The sequence below is a fragment of the Electrophorus electricus genome, chromosome 2 (genome assembly GCF_013358815.1).
Source record: "Electrophorus electricus isolate fEleEle1 chromosome 2, fEleEle1.pri, whole genome shotgun sequence".
In the NCBI taxonomy this organism is placed as follows: domain Eukaryota; kingdom Metazoa; phylum Chordata; class Actinopteri; order Gymnotiformes; family Gymnotidae; genus Electrophorus; species Electrophorus electricus.
The window spans coordinates 9025057-9044823 of NC_049536.1; the positions used below are offsets into that span (position 1 = coordinate 9025057).

Genomic DNA, 19767 nt, shown 5'->3' on the forward strand with positions numbered 1-19767 from the left:
CAGAAATATATATTTCTATTAAGAAAGTGACAGCATTATTGAATCTAATGCCCAGCTATGGAAATTATAGTTATATAAAAGTAATAACGCGGTAGAAATATAGCCAAAATTTTGGTTGTGTCAAATTCAAAATGTTTGGTACATTAAGAAGAAAAAAACACTTAAGAGCTTTGCAAACAAACAATAATGAATGCAGGCAAAAGATTACCATAAAGAGAAGGATATGGTTTTCACACAAGCGGAAGTGCCAGGTTGCAAGAAACAAAAAAGTATATTAAAATGATGCTGGGTTTTCATGGCAAAAGTGGGGAGAAAAAAAGCACACCAAGGACAGTCTCACTAAACTGAGCTGAGCATCCCTGAGCATGCAACACTGACTGAAGACAGAACCAAAGGCAAGAAGCAGCTCAAAGAAGCAGGAACTGAAGATGGCTGTATTACAAGCCTAGCAGAGCATTACCAATGAAGATACCCAGCCTCTGATATCAAGTGATTGCAAACTCTGAATACATGCATAGCAAAAGATTTGCTGCAAGGTGCTAAATATGGAATTTTTGTTTAAGGTTCATTCATGGACAGGCATACATATCTTTGATGTAAAGCTCCCATTCAGGACCATAATCTCAAAGATTAATTTTAAATTCAATGTGCTGGACCTCAGAGCCAAAACTACCAAAATGGTGACTGCCTATTTAATAATAATAATAATAAAGTTCAGAAGTGTTAGAAAGTAATCAATATTTTTGTCTTATCTGTGCTCAGTAACTGCTTCTATTATACATGGGAGAGTCTGAAGAGGGTTAATGTTGATAAAGCTCAGCTGACTTAACAGCTGTTCTTCCATTGTCCACATCCTGAACTGCAAGAGTCTCTCTCTCTCTCTCTCTCTCTCTCTCTCTCTCTCTCTCTGTGTGTGTGTTTGTGTGTGTGTGTCACCGCGCACCTTCCTCTGTGAGTGAATACGTGTGCCTGTGGTTGTTGGGGGATCACACTCAATACACACTCACTGGATCAATATCAGTGTTTACTGAGAAGCTGATGTGTGGCCATTAATATCTTCTCATAATGACCCCAGGGCAGCTGGCATGATAGTGGTGGAAAGCATATTGGTGAACTGAACTGTAGCAGGCCAGCCTATTCAATCAGTAGTGGCCTTCATAATTTATTTAATGTAAATACAGAATGGTTTTTTTAAAGGTGCTAAATGTATATGTACAAGGACGTGGGATATTTTGGTACTTCAAACTCAGTTATAGAGTACCCGAATGTGATGAGGAAAAAAAAAAAATTCTTCTCGTCCGCTCTCTAATTTAATTTTCTTTAAACGTTTGAATATTCAGCTGTATCTAAAACAGTTTGCTGATATAATGACTAGTAGCATTTTATGTTACAAATTAAAATCTATTCGCTCTACAATTCCGTTTAACTGCCGGAATCCGCGAGCATCACACTAGAAATAAGGGGGGGGGGGGGGGGTTCAGAAGGTACGAACTGAATGACGTAGAATGGTGGGGGAGGGCGCGTGCAGCCACGCTCTAATGCCGCGCTTAAGAGGTTTCATTTGTAAACTGACTTCGGTATGGACGTGCTGCGCGAATGACGAGGCTTTGCTTGACGTAGACGATGTCAAAAAAATTGCAATAAATGGCGTTCGTTAAGTGGAAGATAAGTCAGCGATTGCTGGTTTTCTTTTGGATTTTATCTTTTTCAAGTGAGTGAAATATTATTATTGCCGTGTTGACTGTGTTTTGTTGTCAAAGGGATCTGCGGCTGACCACTGCATGTCTCTTAGTGGTGGCTGGACAGTAGTTTTGAGTAGTTAAGGGAGAAAAGTGACATTATAGAGCTGCACGCTTCAGTGTTTATAAAGAGCGTCGTGGAGATACAGGTAAGGTGTAGGCAGTAGGTCAGGACGAGAAGACTCATCGTTTCTTGATCACAAGTGTAGGTTAACGTTTCATTAAGACGGCTGCAGTTTTTATTCGTTCTTGTCATTTCATGTAAAGTACAATTACTGCATTTTACAAAGCCTATCCTAGTTAGGAGAGTCATTTTATTTACTGCCTCATTATAAAAATAGGCTCATTAAAAGTGTGACACTTTTAAGTAAAGTGCATAATTGTCCACTACTCCATTGTTCACTTTTCAACTGATTAAATATTTTATAGTCTGATCTGAACATGTGAAAGGTTGCTTAGAGGGGAGCTCTTCTTTAGACTTGCTCCAACTTTCTGGTGTCCAGTAGACTATGTATGATTAAAACCACATGCAGTGCTGCGTGCTGAGCAGATAGCTCACTCAAAATCAAGAAACCTAAGTTGTAAATAATGTTGACACTAGTGGCTCAGAATTAAGCATTTGTTGGCTTTTCACAAATTTCTAATAATCTTTCCTTGCTTTTTTTGCTTTATTTTCTCCTCTCTTCTCTTTTGCAGATATTTTGTGTTTTAGTGAGTTGTCTTTTGTAACTGAACCCAGTGACAGGATGGTGTCTCATAATGATCATGTAGTGATGGACTGTCTGGCCCAAGGAGAGCCACCTGTGGACATCAGATGGAAGAAAAACGGGGTCAGGCTTTTAGAGAGTGACCATGTCCGTTTCATGCCCAATGGATCACTGCATCTCTCTTTCGTAAGGAGAGATGGAGAACAATCAGAGGAAGGCTTCTATCAGTGCCTCGCTTCTAACAAATATGGAGCCATCTTAAGCCAAAGAGCTCGACTAACAATCTCAAGTAAGTATATCAAAAACAATGATGATGAAGGTAGCCAAGCCTTGTAATGTAAGTGACACTTACTTTAATGTAAGTGACTTGTAAGTGTTTTTCTGAATAGGATTTCCCTTTAATGTAACTGTGTGTCAACAGTCATATAATGCCGCATTCAGAGAATTTTGTGGGCAGGTCTTGCTCTGTGCTTTAACTGTTAAGTTGCCTTGTCAGAATCAGAATCACATTTATTCTCTAGCTTTTGTCAGGTTTTGGCTCTTAACTATCACATAGCTTTTCACGTGGTTTTATTGAATGTTGCATTGAGTGTTGACAGAAATACAGAAAAAAAATTGTCATTGGACAAATCATTGCAAACTGTTATTGGGCAGTAGTACCATGTTGTTTGAATAAAGTAATGTTGTACAAGCTAACAAGCTTTTGTGTGAAGCATGGAAGTCTAGTCTTCAAATATATACAGTATATTTTAATGTTTGTCTGTAAGGGTACCTAGTTTTATTAATTTACAGTGATGTAAAGCTTTGTATAATGAACTTTGAGGGATGTTAAATCATTGCAGTGTTTACTAGCTTGTTTTAAAAGGACACTTAAGCCTGGCTGGAGAGTCTGCCTGGTGCATCATAAAGATTTCAGCTTCATGAGAAAGAATGAGGAGGGAGCAAGTTCTTTATACACACACACAAAACACACGCAACACAATTTCATGCCCTGTAGCCCATGTACTTGCATGCAGCTGTGTTAGGTTTCAGCACTGGTATTATGGAGACCAGTAACTCTCGTGCTGTTGTTTTCTGGTTGACTACTCATTGGAATCTGTAAAGGGCCATTCTCTCTGACCTGCTTTGTCCCTGTGGCCCTGGCCAGCCCCTGAAAGAAAAGCGTGCTGATTTTGGGACGTTTGTTTGGCCGAAGACCTACGGACAGAGGACAGCTGTGCCTATTCAGCCAGGAAAGTGATGGCCTTGACAAAGTGACATGGAGTAGTTCAGTCTTTTGGAAGATGATATTACATAAACACAGTGTTATCTCATTCTTTGAAAAAATTTAATATATGAGGAGCAAGTGATTTTGCTACATAGCTAGCATTGTGTTGCACATACATTTTTGCACTCAGTTTTACTTTAATATAATTAGGTCAAAATACAAAGTTTTGAGGTTAAAGGTTTATTATTTAGAATTTCTTTTATTCAGTATATTGTTTCAAGCATTACATTTACATCTACAGTTCACCATATATTAGATATGGCAGTATACTATTGATTGGCAACTGATATATACAACCTGTATTGAAAAGATACAAGTCATTTCAGGCTCTCAAATTTTCCATTACCATTCCATTTCCATTGCTTAGTATTTCAACTTTGAGTGATTTTTCTGAAAGTAGTCTAAAATAAAGCTCACAAATTACAGGATCAACAGCATCTAAAGGGTTAAAAACTTTGAGTAACCAAGACAATCTCATACTGGGGCAGCCTTGTTTTTGGGGGAGGGGTGGGGTCAAGCTATTGGATGGCTTTATTCCCAGTCTGTGTGAGGGCCCAAGGGAGAGGCCTAGAGGTCAGAAAGGTTGTGGGATTGGCTTTGTCCAACGTCAGGGTGGTGGCCATTAGGCCACCACTGCAGCCTGGCTTGCCTGCTGTCTGGATGCAGCCTGACTGAAGCATTAGGGATCTTCACCAAGTCTTCTTTATGAGATTGATGTATTTGGGCAGAGTTAGTTGAGAGAGTTGCGTCCTAAAATGTTTGGTGTTATGTTTAATAATGTATATTATGTTGGGGAAAGTGTGCACACTTTAACAACTGGTTTATGGTTTAACAAAACCATACTTCAGGTCTGGTGTTCCTTGCAGGTTTGTCACAGCCACTGTCATACTAACCCCACATGGAACACCATAGATACCTATTAGAACATCAACCAGTAGTCAGACAGGTTACTACTGACATATAGTTATTCCACTGTCTAATACGATCTCTTTCTGAAGATGGTCAAATCTGTATAATAGTAGTGAAACGTTTGGTTATATGATTATCCAAAGTTTAGCATGTAATCAAGATATTTTCTGCTTTACCAGGCTTACACTATAAAGGTAAAGATAAAATGCAAGTATCAAAGCAATCTCAATGTGAACAGTGGTTTCAGGTCGTCTAAAATCACCATAGTATTGGGTACATAATTATTCTGAATGCATTCGATTAGTGGGGTTCCAAATTCTGGCTGAAATTGAGTGGACAGACGGGCTCAGGTGACCCCTGACCTTTGGCAAGAAACCTTTGTCCTGTGTAACCTAGGCATTGATCCTCTCTTTATGACTTGGTTGACCTTCCAAGACTGGCCAGCAAGACATCCCCCACAGAAGCCTGCCCAAAGAGGCCTGGTTTAAGGTTGGGGGGGATTTGTTCATTACATCAAGCCTTCTTTTGATTTTTGGGGGCTTTTGATTAATTTTGATTAATTGATTAATGTATCCTGCACAACTGCAGAGAAGGACACCTTTACATTTCCTTTCTCAGCAGTCAAACTTTCCTGCCTCAATATTATGAATATAATTTGTTTCCAAGACAAGGAATAAGTGTGATCTTCTATCTTCAGGGTTAGAATTTGACTTTGAAATCTTTGATATATAATTATTGCATTCATCTTTGTGTTTAGCAGCAACAGCTGTGTAACTAGATCAGCTAATCCAAAGCAAGGATAACATCTCTTTTAGCACAATACTGAGAGCTGTTATGTCCATAGAATAACAAAAATGATCACCCAAGAATTCGTACATCAAAGAAACCTAATCGTGGTAGTTATGAGGATTTGTTTTTGTTTAGGCCCATAGTTCATTGAACTTTGCATGGGTCAAGTTACTAGTCAAGGCAAAGTTCAGTTCTCACTGTGGTGCCCCATGCACAGGGCAACTGGGTTATTTTAATGTCACTTAGCTGTAATTAAGATACACACATAAATTAAACCATTTTTAATGTGCTACCTTCCTTTAACATGATTTACATGGGGAATTTTTTTTTTTTACGAAGGGGTAAACATATATTGATTTCCTTTAATATCCTTTACTGAGAGAAAAAGTGAGAGGGAGTGAAAAAGGAAAGGGAGAGAGATGGAGGGAGATGATTATGATGGAGAAGAAGATAAAGAACAATCTGAAATCTTCTCTCATCTATGTGTTGCTTTGCTTTCTTGTTTTATAATCCATCAGTATTGTCTTGGGCAACAAGAGATTGTTACCTAAGGCTATATTTTGTGAGAATTGACTTCCTCAGTGAGCAAAGCTTTTAATTTAATGCAATATTTTGAATAAATTGATTCTAGTGCATAGGGCAAGTATTGACTAGTGATGATGTATGAATGGTCATGTGTGAATGGTTGTTCACTGCCATTGGCTTATTGATCCACTGATCAGAGGAGTCACTGCATTGCATATCATACTCACTCTATATGTTCTCATTGTTTGTTTAAATTTAATAGTTCTTAAACTAACAGATTATCTAACAGAACAATTATTTTGATGTTTAATATTTTTGTTATTTTTTCCGGATATTTTAAATGTTATTACTTTCTTACTCTCTTACTGTGTCTCTTTCAGGTATCTCATCTTTTGTGGCCCAGCCCTCACCTGTAGTAGTTAGTGAGGGCTCTGTTGCCAGGTTTGCCTGTAGTGTCAATGCCAGGCCACCAGCCATTATTACATGGGAAGTAAACCAAAGAGCTCTGCCCTTGGTGACAGAGAGGTAGGGGCCCTCACATTCATCTCTGCAATTATTTTGGCCTCAGGTACAGCTTTAATGTAAAAACATTCAAGAATATTCAAGAATCCATGCTCTTAGGCATTTACGGTATTGACACCCAACGCATTTTGGCATACAAGCCTTTGAATGAATGCAGAAGCGTTGGTTGAACAGAGAAGGGATAAGATTTTTGAAAATAATTTGTATTGTGTATAAAATTTTGTTGTTTTATCTGCAGAATCACAGTATTGTCAAATGGAGTGTTGCAGATTCATGAGGTTAAACCAGAGGATGCTGGGATGTACCGCTGTGTGGCCACCAACATTGCTAATCGACTAAAAAGCAGAGAGGCCATGCTTACTGTCAACCCAGGTGTGTATGTGAGTGTTTGGGTTTGGGTTTGTGTATGTGTGTATTTATGTGTGCATTTATGTGTGTTTGTGTATGCATGAGCTTGACTAGATCTGAAAGTTTGAAATCAGAGGTGTAAAAGTTCAGGTTCAAATTCTGAAATCCATGGTATTTTATCACTTAATTGGTCTCACTAATTAATTCTTCCTACTGACTTGAGCCAATTAGCAAAGCCAGGAACAATTTTTCCTTTGTGTTCCTGATCTATACAGCTTTGGTAATAAAAGGTGTGTGCTGCTGTTTGTTGATTCATGGGAGAAGACAAGTTTAGAGGGGCAGAGGGAATGAGTCTAGATTTTAGTGGCTGAGAAGGGAAAGGGATGTCAGTGCTCTCCTAAAACCATGGTATACCCACCTTTCTGTAAAACTCTTTCTCTTTAGTGTCTGGAGTCAGACCACTCATGAAGCCCCAGATCATTGCAGGGCCTCAGAACATCAGTACCAGCCTGCACCAGACTGCGGTTTTGGAGTGCGTAGCAGATGGAAATCCTCGCCCCCTGGTGTCTTGGAGCAGGGCGGACTCCAAGCCTATAGATGTTTTTGGTGCCAGAGTGCTGGGGAATGGCAATCTGATCATCTCTGTTGTGAAGGCCCAACATAGAGGAGTTTACTTGTGCAGAGCAACAACACCACGGACACGGAACTACACCATTGCTGCAGCAAATCTCACTGTGCTTGGTAAGGAGATTTTTTTTCACTGATGTCATTGCATTGCATGGATCCAGCTAGACAAACCTATTGCAGAATGAACACCCGCAGTGTCTATTTACATATGGACATCAAATGTCCCTTGTAGGAGTTAATCCACTGGGGATTTGGCTGTGTACTTTTCTGATCCAGGACTCATTATGTGAATATCTTCCCTTACAGTGCCACCGTCTTTAGTGGAGAAACCAGAGAGCCAGACACGGCCCAGGGCGGGCACGGCTCGCTTCAGCTGCCAGGCAGAAGGAGTACCTGCTCCCCACATCACCTGGCTGAAGAATGGAGAAATCATCCACTCCAATGGCAGGATTAAAATGTACAACAGGTATACCTACTGCATTCACACAAGATCTACTGCACTTGGTGATAAAAACAAACAGTGGGCCTTTGTGTGTGAGAAGACCGGCGATGGCTGTCCCTGAAGATGCCTGCCCTGAAGCTTTTCCTCCTCCCGACTTTCAGTAAACTGGTGATAACCCAGATCATCCCTGAGGACGATGCCATCTACCAGTGCCAGGCTGAAAACTCGGAGGGCTTGGTTCTGTGCATGGCGCGGCTTATTGTGGTCATGTCTGAAGACCGGCCCAGCGCACCCCGCAACATCCGCGCAGAGACCATCTCCAGCTCTGCCATCTTACTGGCCTGGGAGAGGCCTCAGTACAATGCTGAGAAAGTCATCGCCTACTCTGTGCACTACATGAAGGCAGAAGGTACATGGGGAAAAGAGTGCGAGGGGAAGGGATGGATGCACAGAGTGAGAACCTGAGTGATGAGTAACTTTAAATGTAACCTCAGTTCCAGCTGTGCTCCATAAATACTTATGGATCCACTGCCATTTTGCTAAGGAATTGAGGATATGGGAAGTTAATTGGTTTAGACCATTCTTATTGTGTAGTAGTGCCCAAATTGCTGGAATGACATATTCAAAGTCCTGCCTGCTAATTAGCACAGCCATACATTCACCACTCACATATTCTCCTTTCATTGGTAATTTGATTGGGTCAATATTTATGCTTTGTTGTTTTTCATGACAGAATGTATAGTCAGAAGTGATTATGATAGAAGATTCATAAATTGTGATGCTAGTCAGATTATGTGAAATCTGTGGTGAACATAGCAAGAAAAAAAAAAAAAACTAGGGCTGTTTTGCCAAAAGCAGGAGAGTACTAAATGCAGTAGAGTACTAAGTCTTGCATATCCCAGTAGTGTGAAAGTCAGGGTTGTGCAATGTATGCCATCTCTTGTTGCCATACAACTGCGAGGTCAGGGCAGAAGAGGGCAAAGCTATTGTTCACTCTCAGGCAGAACAGCTATTGTCAACACTCAGGAGCTCTTAAAGGTACAGAACACACATTCAGTTTTTAGTTGAGTCTTCAGTGATGTCTCATATGTTTATCTATGAATGTAATTTTTCCATTGATAGATTGTACTGATGTCATCATCTGAATTTCTCAATAAGGGAGATGGAACTGCATGGTCATTTTGGTTGACCGCAATAGTAGAGCAGATTTCCACATGAATGCAGATTTTGGAACATGAAGCAGTTGTTGATTCTAAATGACTCCTCAGAACTGAATAATGGTGTTGAACTCTAGTTAAAGAAAATGTAAAGCAGCTGCTACAGCACTCCGGATAATTAACTTTCAAGTAGGTAAACCAATCAAAAATTTGATTAGATCCTCATATAATGTTTTTAATTTGTGATTAGTGCACAGCAATATATTGCATAATGTTGTGATCTGCCTCTGGCCTGAAGTATTTTATCATGTTTTCTGTGGAGACCCTTTAGGCAGGAATGAGGGGTATTTTAAATGGAATGTATCCTGGTATGTATTAGCAAAGATGTTTGAAAAGAAAAGGGGATTTAGAATTGAGGTGATCAGCAAAGAGAAGATAGCCCTCCATTCTGTCAACAAAGGTTTCAAAACACAGCAGATATGACTATAACAGACCCCTTAGACCATGCTCAGATTTGGTTTGAAGAAGCTAGACATCAGGTTGTTACATTTTATTTAATGATCACTGAAATACAATAGGTTAGTAGGCCTATATGTTAATGCAGGTCCACTTTTTATGGTATATTCACCATAATGAATTGAATCATGAATCGGAGTTGACAACTTCAGGTGCACTCATTTGGATATAACATGAACGAAATGGGTATCAGCCAGTGAAATTTATGTGAATGCTTGTAAACTCAGGTCTGAACAATGAAGAGTACCAGGCAGTGATTGGGAATGACACAACCAGCCATATTGTGGATGATCTGGAGCCAGCATGCAGCTACACGTTTTATATAGTGGCGTACATGCCCATGGGAGCAAGCCGCATGTCTGAGCAAGTCAGCCAGCACACACTGGAGGATGGTGAGTGCCATGCAGCACATTGTCAGAGCAGACTTGTTGCTTTGATTCATCTCTCTTGTGCCAAAGTGTACAGAGCAGATGCACATTTACTCATTGTCAATTGCAAAGCTGCCCTTCTACAAGCCTTTGTGAGTTCATCATAGTGCATTTTTGTGCTTTCACTAACATTTTTTAATCACGAAGGAGTTATGATATGTTGAATCAGATGTGCTGAATCAGATATTTTAAAGCAGGTAGAAGACTGTCCTGGGAATTATACAGCACTGGATCAAAAAAATATGGCTCAAAGTCTCTCTTGCTTCTAGATTACACCAATCATATGAATCTGGCTTCATTATATGAAGTTTCAGCCACATGATCAAACTCCTAATCTTTCTCCTTCCCAGTACCCCTCCGCCCCCCTGAGCTCAGCCTTTCCAGCCATAGTCCAACTGACATCCTGGTGTCCTGGCAGCCTCTTCCTGTCAAGCTGAGTCGTGGGCGTGTTTCCGCCTACCGCCTGTCCTTCCGTACAGCTGCGGACGACCAGGTGAGCTCACTGGAGCTGCCTGGCGTGGGGGAGAACTCCACACAGCACCTTCTCCAAGGCCTGCAACCAGACACCATCTACCTGCTCCGCCTGGCAGTGTCCACCCGCATGGGCTGGAGCCAGCCCTCGGCTTGGAGCTCCCACCGCACACCCAAAGCCTCCAGCGCCACTGGTGAGAACCTTAATTCAAAAGCTGGCAGTCCAGCTATCACCACAGGAATAAGTTGTTGTTTCCAGTCAAAGCTGTTTGCCAGGATCTGCCATTTTGTTTAACTCAGTTTGCTTTGTTTAATTTCTATTTAACAAAGAGACTGAAACAGTTGGGTTTAAATCTTGGGTATTATTTGTTGATTATTGCTTTGTTGAATACCTAAGTGGCAGGTTTAGTTAGGCAGTGTAACTGAGCAAAGGAAGCAGCTTATAGCTTACCAGCTGCATTTCTTGCTCAGTGACCTCTGACCTGGTCTGTCAGTTAGGAGCTGTGGGCCAATGCAGTCATGGGTCATAAAGGAGAGGGCCCCAGGCTGCATGCAGTCATGGAGAAGAATAGGGAAATTTCTGGGCCAGGGCCAGGGCAAGGGGCCCCAACGACATTTATTTATCTCCCTTTACATGCTGTTTGGCCAACCGAAAACTCACCATTGTATTGACTCAGTGAAACACAGAGCGATGCTGAAGGATTTTTGGCTTTGGTGGTGGTGGTAGGTGAACTGTATGGGCTGTGGTAATGAACACATTCAGCTTTACCAAGGAATTCTCAATATGGGTGGAGGTGAGATAGCATTGTGTGACCTGCTGTTGCTGTAGATACCATTTCATGAGGCAGAAGAGCTCAAGTAAGAATATTCTGCAGAAAATTACAGGATCACAGGATTCAGTCAGTTAAAATCATGAGATTACTATAAAATTGATATGTAGTGTGATTAAATTGTGTAATAACATTAGTTTGAATTGACCCAGATATAGTACACATGTTTTGTCTAGCCATTGGTCATGTCACTAAAGAAGTCATGACGTGATTGATTGAGTCAGTGATTTGAGAGCAAATCAAAGGGACTGAATCAATTACTTCAGATGCTTCACTAGTCTAAATGTTCAGTCGAAACTCTTTATTTATTTACCATTGACTCCTCTGCCTTTAGCATTCTTTTTTATAGTCAGTTATTGATTGTTCCTATGTATTGCCCTCACAAGGAAAAAAATGGTCTAAATCTTTCATTGACACAGAGAAAAGTTACTATATTAAGGACAGCACACCATTATTGCACATTACCATACAAATAGAATTAGAAGCAGTCATTCAGTGTAAAATTGCAAATGTGTAAGCAAGGAAACTGGATAACTAAACAAAGAGTTCCTATGTGATCTAAAAATCATCTTTGGGTCTCATTAACTCAGCCATGCTACATTATTGATGATGGTGTGTAAAGTGTGTTGTAAAATTTAGATGGCTACTCCACAGTAACTTCTCATTATATTGTATTGGATGATCACTGGATATGACTATATAAGTTAACCTCTAAACCGCTATGCTTATTAGTGATTAATAATCTTAAATTAATTATTATTAATTATCCTTAAGACATGCTTTTCAGTCACCACTGTGAATTATTTCATACCTGCATTGAAACAAATGTAAGTAGTGTATGAATGAAAGTGTAAGGTGTTATTTATGCTCCCCATATGCCTTCTCACTTACATATGGAGGTGAGTGGATCTTAGCTGGCTACTTACTATGTTGACCTCTCTTGTTGTTTCTATTTGTAGTGCTCCCTGCCCCTAATGTAGAGCTGGAGCCCTTCAACTGCACTTCTATTACTGTACGCTGGCATCCTGCATCCAGTGATGCTGTGGTCCAGGGTTACAAACTCTCCTGTTACCCTGATGGTCAATCAGAGAGCTTAACTATCCAGCTCCGTCCACAGGATTACCAGCACACTATTGCAGGACTTGGTGAGTTGCATTGTTTATCTTAGTAAATAGGACTTAATTTGATAGGACTCCTTGTAGCTACGTAAGAGTTAAGAACACAAGCACATTGGAGTTATATATAAGTACACGTATCAGTCACCTGAAAGGGGTTCATTTAATTACAATCTGTTCTTACCATGTACTACACAAAACATCAGAAACATCAGTCCTTCTGATATAAACAAATTTTTAAAAAGTTTTATAAAATTATCACGGGAAGTGTTAGTAGATGGTGTTTGACTAGTAGTAACGTTATGCATCATAACATTACAAATGAATTTTTTATCACAGTATATGTTGTGTCAGTAGGACATACCTAAGGAAAAGTAAAAGACTATTTGTGGATAATCATATTAAATTCTCATGGTCACTAATGTTGGGGATTTTTAACACTTTCAGATTAAGATTTTCCATTTTCTTTCTGATCAATACTTGCTATTGATCTGTTCTACCTGACACTCGGTCTGTTTGATCAGTTTGCTACTGGCTTTGTGGGTGCCACCCACACCCTCTGAGTGTCAGAGGTCACAAGCCAGATGTCTCTTCTTCTTTTTTCCCATCCCTGTCTCTGGCTCCATCATGACCATCTATTGTACACGGGGCCGGGCTGGAACAGAAACCCACCCTCCATCCCTCCAGCTGGACACTGCAGCTCAAACAAAGACCTTGGCTATTGGTCTAAGCTGGACACACAAAGCAGGATGACAAGAGCAGAGACCTTAAGGAAAATCGCTCAGTATTCAATAACATGGATATTTTGCTTCGATCTTGCTTTTTGGAAAAGGAATACTGGTCTCTTATATCATTAAATAGATCTTAAAAAGAGAACTATTTATACAATATTCCTTTCCTTTTTGGTCAAAAATCAATGTATCTATCTTAATAACATTTGTTTGTTTTAGAAATATTTGACCTTCTACATGGGAAGAGTGTTACTTGGGTAGTGTTTGTTTTTGATCTTTAACTTTAGCTTCTCTCACTTGCTTTCATCATGTTTGTATCATCCTAAAGGCTTGTGCGAGGCAGTTATCCTAACTCGTTCTGCATGTCCATGAACATGAGTTTTATCTTAGGCTGACCTCTAGACCTCAAGTCATAAGCCCCATGTCCCTGGAGACAGGCAATCCTAGCAGCTGAAAAGCGCCTGTGACGGTGCCCCACGACCTCTCACCTCTACCCCCGGAAACCTCTCGCCTTCAGCCTCCCACACTACCAGCATCCAGCCAGACTCCCCCTTAAAATCTGCAGCTGAACACCAAATTAGACAAAATTAGGGAAGGACTGGTCTTTCTTGGTCAAAATAAATGTCTTATTAGAATTCAGTCACAATAAATGGTAAATGATAATTATTGCATTACTATTACAAAATATACCAGGACTACTTTAGAAAGGCCCCATGTATTATATCCTTGTGTGTATGGCATAAACCTATGGTTTGTCTTATGTCATACGATTATGATGGTTATAAGATATAAGTGATTGGTACCGGTGGTGTTGTGAAAGGAAGAGGCCATGAGAATGGCGATGAGTGATCATGGGCTTTCAGACCTGGGGTTAATAAAGTAAAGTAATGCAAAGCTGATTTGTTCATAGTGTCATCAGGATGTAAACTAGCTCTATGCTCTTCCTGCTGCGATAATGGTAATAAAAGCTTCCTAAGGTTCACCAGACAATAATTAGCATTTACCATTGACCAGAGCCTGACTGCTAATTATTGTCACATTGACTGATGAACTGTAGTTAGAGAGTGGACATCAACAAAGGAGCAGAGTGGACCAGTGCAGAAGCACCACAGTGACTGCCACCTCAATGTCTGCCATTTCACTTCATGTTCAAGCTTTAACTAGAAGCTTTTACCAAAAACATTCAGGCATATAAAGAAATAAGAATGGGACCTCATCAATTCAGTTGCCATTTTTCTTATAGGATTTATATAACTGTTCAGATTTTATTTATGATTAAATAACTGAAGAAAAACAACTGTTGACATGTTTGTGTTTGTGTCATTGTGCAGATCCAAGGAGAAAGTACCATGTGAAAGTGCTTGCCTACAGCTCTCATGGTGATGGCTATGAGGCACGTCAGATTGTCAGCACTCCGGGCTGCCCTTGTACGTGAAAATACTGAGTATCAAAATCACACATGCCAAAAAACTGGATAACAGATTAAAAAATGTTCTGAATTTGTTCTTGATATTAGAAATGTGATGTTTGTTTGGTCTTTCTCAGTTCAGACAGTCACTGTTTTTTTAGTTGTATATATGCCAATATTTCTGCTCAAACAACATTTTTTTAGATTTCATGACAGGGTTGTGTTTTTTTAGGTTTGTTGTTATGTAGTTATGGTTGAACATGTTTAAATTCCAGCTGCTCCCAACCGGAGATTGGCCACACTGCCTGCTCCAGACCATGTTCATGCTCAGGTTAACAGCTCTTCAGCAGTGGGGCTGAGCTGGGGCCGTCCTGCCTTCAGCTCTGGAAAATCAGTCGGCTATTCTGTCCGATATGGCCCCGTGGCCCCATACAACGCATCTGCCATACGCTACCTCCAAACGTAAGTCTAATGCTACTAAACGCCAGTTCCCAATGAGAGGAAGAGATTACTCTGAGAGACTACAGGCATTTTTCTTGTAAGACATGATTAAATAAATTAGGTTAATTCAGTTAAACTCAGTTTCTCTCTTGATTGCAAACCTGGCTTGTGTACTGCATGCACAATTATAGCACACCACCATTATAGATGATCTCAGACATCTGGCTCCTCTGCCTGATATTCTGTGCTTCTCTGTTTAGGGCTGAACAGACTGTGTTGGTACAGGAACTGAAGTCTAACACACGATACGAGTTTTCTGTGCGTTTACACATGGATCAAATGTCCAGCCCCTGGAGCTCTCCTGTATATCAGAGAACTCTCTTAGAAGGTGAAAAAAATGGACCCAAGCTTCAACATATTTCAGTTATTGTCATTTCTCCTCTCATATCAGTGTACTTTTACCTGTTTACTTTCCCAAAACACATTTTAGTAAGTTAATGGCTTCTCACCTCTCATATCATTCTGCTTTTACGAGTTTATTTCACCTGTGAACCAGTTTATTTCAACAGTTTTTATTTTTATTTCAGCCATTGGTCTTTCTGTTTTCAGATATTACAAGAAGCTAAGTTAAATCTGTACTAAAACATAAACTAAAATTAATTACATCTTAATTCTTCTTGAATATTACTGCTAAATGAGCACAAATTTGATATAAATATCCAAAAAATGCATATTTGCAACAATGAAAACTGAAAATGTTGCTGTGAACATGCTTCATCTGATGTGTGGATGTGTAAAGGGCAGGTTTGTGTTTCAGCACCCTCCTCCCCTCCCCTGGCGGTGAGAGTGACTCTGATAGAGGAGGACACGGCGCTGGTGTCCTGGAGGCAGCCCCTGCAACCCAACCTGGCTGTGACCCACTACACCATCCTGTATGCCTCCCAGAGGGCGTGGCTAGCAGGAGAGTGGCAGGTCTTACAAAGAGAAGGTGTGGTCTAGCTCGTCACATATCTAAGACTCGATAAACTTATGACCCCTAACAACGTTTAGAAGCTATGTAAGTGTAAAGTGATGTCTGCAATAGGGATAGTATTGAAACAATACCGTTGGAGTAAAAACCACAGTAGCACTGGCAAATAATGAAATTTGTTCAATCACAAAGGAGTATTATAGTAAAATGCTTTCTTACAAGATTCATTAGTAGAAACCAGGACTTATAGAATCATGTGATCGATCATTTATCAGTAATTTCTACAGACAGTGTCTTACAGAAGAGAGGGTCTCGCAAAGAACCTGTCAACAACAGTTGTGCATTATGCATGTAATAAAATGCACAGTATAGGTTATAGATAAATATACAACTCAACTGTGTTCTGTTTTGCACAACTTCAATAAGCATGATGTAAAGTCTGTTAAATCTGTGTCATACCTCCCAGGGAGCAATACTATGGCTCTGCTGGAGAGGTTGGAGGCAGGTAATGTCTACCTGGTGAAAATCTCAGCCTCCAACCAAGCAGGTGATGGCCCTTTCTCCAGCATGGTAGAACTCCCTGTGCTCAAAGGGAAAAGTCACCAAGGCAAAAACCCTCGTCATACCTACAGCCAGGCTGAGACTACGGGTACTAATGGAATTTGCTGTTTCTGCTTGTGTTGCACTTGTACAGCTATGTCAGAGTGCATAAGGCTATAAACCTTTTAATTGCTCTTTTTAGCTTAATTGTTTCTTTATTGTTTAGAGTGTTGTGAATCCTGTGAGAAATTTTGTCTTTTTTACTTGAACATGGGGCTGTCTACAGCCTGTTCTAACACATAACACAAAAAACACTGATGGATAATACTTTCACACATACTATATATATTTTTTGTTATATTTATTTATTCTTGACAAAAAAAAATGTAATTGTGTAATTGCATTTTTCTGGTTATTTCTTTTGCAGCTTTTACAAATGGCTTATATCACTTTGATGAGAAATCTATGACTGGTATTGTTATTGGAGTATGTATAGCTCTGGCCTGCATCATTATCTGCATTTTCATCCTGATTACTAAAAGCAAAGCCAGGTATGTGAACAGACCTGAGGTTTTTAATCATCTAATTATTTTGGTGAAAACCATGCAATGGCCCATTTTACCCACATCTGGTTGTCTCTGCAGGAAATCCCTATCCTCAAAGATTACTGGACGGGTGAGTAGTGAGGTCATGCATAACTGTTTGCCACCAGGCAATCAACACCAGGCAGAGAATGCTGAAGTTGTGGTGCCAATGATGGGAAACAATTTTATCGACACTAAGGTAAGATCATGAAAAATGGCTTAATTTAAACCTCTTACAAGAACTCTTTAATGCCATGATTTTGATTTACAACTTTATTTGCATCAATATTTATTTTCAGGGTGGTTCAGCTTTAATGATAAATTGCACTGGGCCAGTTAGTAGCAGTCAACACAAGACCAGGAAGTGGAACATATTCAACAGTGCAGAACACCACATTCCAAATAAGACTCAGGTACTATTCAGAATAAGAACACTGGGTACATAATGTGATTTTCCTTTACACAAGGCTCCATTTTTGAACCTTAGCATTTGAGGTTTGTTCCTTACACTTATCCTCATGTTTGGCTTGTTCATTCACAGCCTGAGTTCAGAGCACCGGAGCACATTTTATAGCAATATTTATTATGTAACGCTCAATTATAAAACTTTTATCAATATTTAAAACTTCAACAAAATGTGTCATTTTATAAACAGACACTCTATATTATTATATAAACATATGTAAATCTTCTTGTATTCTAGGTTGTGATGCGAGGGTGCTTTTATGAAGTGGGTAAGACAGTGTTGCAATATGAGGAGAAGCAAGCAGTTTTACCTCTCCAGCCCTCCTCTCTGCAGATCCTCTTTCGACCACTAGGGGAGTCAGAGAGCTCTCAGACCAGTGAGGGCAGCAGAGAAACGGGAGATTCTGGAAACTTTTCTAATGACGATGTAGAAACCAGCAGCCCTGACACTTGTCAGCAGTCCTTTGTGGGTGAAGATGGAAGAAGTTCTCCAGGAGATTTTGTTAGAGAGAAATATGCTGGAGTAACTCAGAGGGGAGGAGATATCTAGCTGTGTTCTAAATGCCTGTCCACAAGTTTCAGCCTGACTACCTCACCACCAGCAGCTCCTGTCTGTTGTACTTTATTGTGACTGTCCTTCTCAAATGCATCCTTGATGCAGGCTAAAAGAGTTTGCACCCTCTCTCTCTCTCAGGATATACTCACCTTCATATAACGGAGGTGAGAGCTCTTTGTGCCAAAGACCAGCCACCTCCTCAAGGTTTTCGACAAATGTGTACAAACAAGCCTACTAATTCGGGATGCATTCTCAGCTCAGGGGGTTTTGGGGTGGGGTGGAGCATAGCCTCAGGCCTTTTATCAGCTTCTCTCAAGCATTTTCAGAGCTGCTCAAGAGGAGTGGCTAATCTTCAGAAGACTTGGGAGACCTACTGCTTTTGGGTCTGGGCCTTTTCTGGATTTACTTGTGACTAATGTAGTTCCTGCTACTTTTGTTTTCCTCTGCTTGTTCAGAGGAAAACACATCTCACCAAATGATGAATGTCTTTACTCTACAGAATGTTTTATGTTTCCTATTTCTCTGTCAGGTTTCGCACCACAGGGGGCTGGTAAATCCTCTCTGCTCTCTACCTACCTCAGTTTGCCTTTTTTACATGTACTGACAGAATTTCAATAATCTGCATTATTTATAAGACATATTTTGTATGTGCCAAATTTATACTTTATTACTCTTTTTTTTTTTTAATGAAGCAGGTTAAGGTGCCTCAGGTTCTTAAGGAAAGGACCTCCCTTAAAGATAAACTTATGGCAAGGTCTCCATGGACAGCCAGCTAACTAGTTTTTTAGCAGTACCTTTTCTTATACTGCTTCTTGTACTATTTTTTCCGTACTACCTTCTCTGAACAGCGTTATGTTGGGTGGATAATTAAGAAAAATTATTTACTGTTTAAGTGATGGACTTCTAATTTTGTTGATGGATCATATATAGTCCATTTTTATTTTGGGATACTGTATTTAAGGGAGCTTTAAAATTTTGATCCATTTTGCTAAGAATTATTTGTGATTAATGTTCACTTTCAGTTTGAGGATTAATTTGTATATGTATCTTCATTGGAGGGCTTCAGTTTCAGTATGCTTTTGTTATTCTTATTTCTTTATTTTTTCTTTTTGCGATAAATAACAAAAATATTTTTTAGATGCCTTGCTGTTTTAGTGCATCAAACCTTGAAAGCTTTAACATAATGGCCTTATGAGAGAAGGGCCATTTTGCAATATATGAGTAAAAGATACCTGATCCAAAGAATGAATGAATGAATGATACAGAGATGTGGAATGATGCCAAAAAATACTGTTACCTCCAAAGATATATATAATATTGCAAGTGCCACTATGAATGCTATACAGCTGAAACTCACTGGTCTAGGGAATGTATTGTTCCAAGTTAGCTTTAGCATTTATTTGTTTGATGAATGCAACAATTTCTATATGACCGTACTCATATAGATTGTAGATTGTTATCCAGCAGTGGTGACAGATGCTATTATCCAAAGAGTTGTTTACTTCTTTAATTGGGTTGGTCACAGACATACTGACTATTTGCCTCCTTGTGTCTAAGAACTTTAAGATTGTCACGTGGTTACATGTATGACTGAGAAATCACTGCAATTTTGAGTTTTAATTGTGTATGGGGTTTGATAGTGTCACATAGTATCACAGTGTTTAATCAAGCAGTTTGGAG

General features: G+C 39.8%; 1 protein-coding gene across 1 annotated transcript; it reads left to right on the forward strand.

Moving 5' to 3' along the window:
- The first annotated feature begins 1644 nt into the window (after positions 1–1644).
- prtgb (protogenin homolog b (Gallus gallus)) lies at positions 1645–18097 on the forward strand. The gene is made up of 19 exons (XM_027001075.2): positions 1645–1711; positions 2436–2735; positions 6317–6461; positions 6697–6830; positions 7251–7547; positions 7740–7899; positions 8037–8284; positions 9776–9940; positions 10327–10641; positions 12237–12422; positions 14455–14550; positions 14807–14993; positions 15233–15360; positions 15790–15960; positions 16409–16591; positions 16910–17033; positions 17127–17265; positions 17366–17479; positions 17770–18097. Exons 1-19 carry the CDS (start codon positions 1645–1647, stop codon positions 18079–18081), a joined length of 3471 nt encoding a protein of 1156 aa, XP_026856876.2. The 3' UTR covers positions 18082–18097.
- The last annotated feature ends 1670 nt before the right edge of the window (positions 18098–19767 follow it).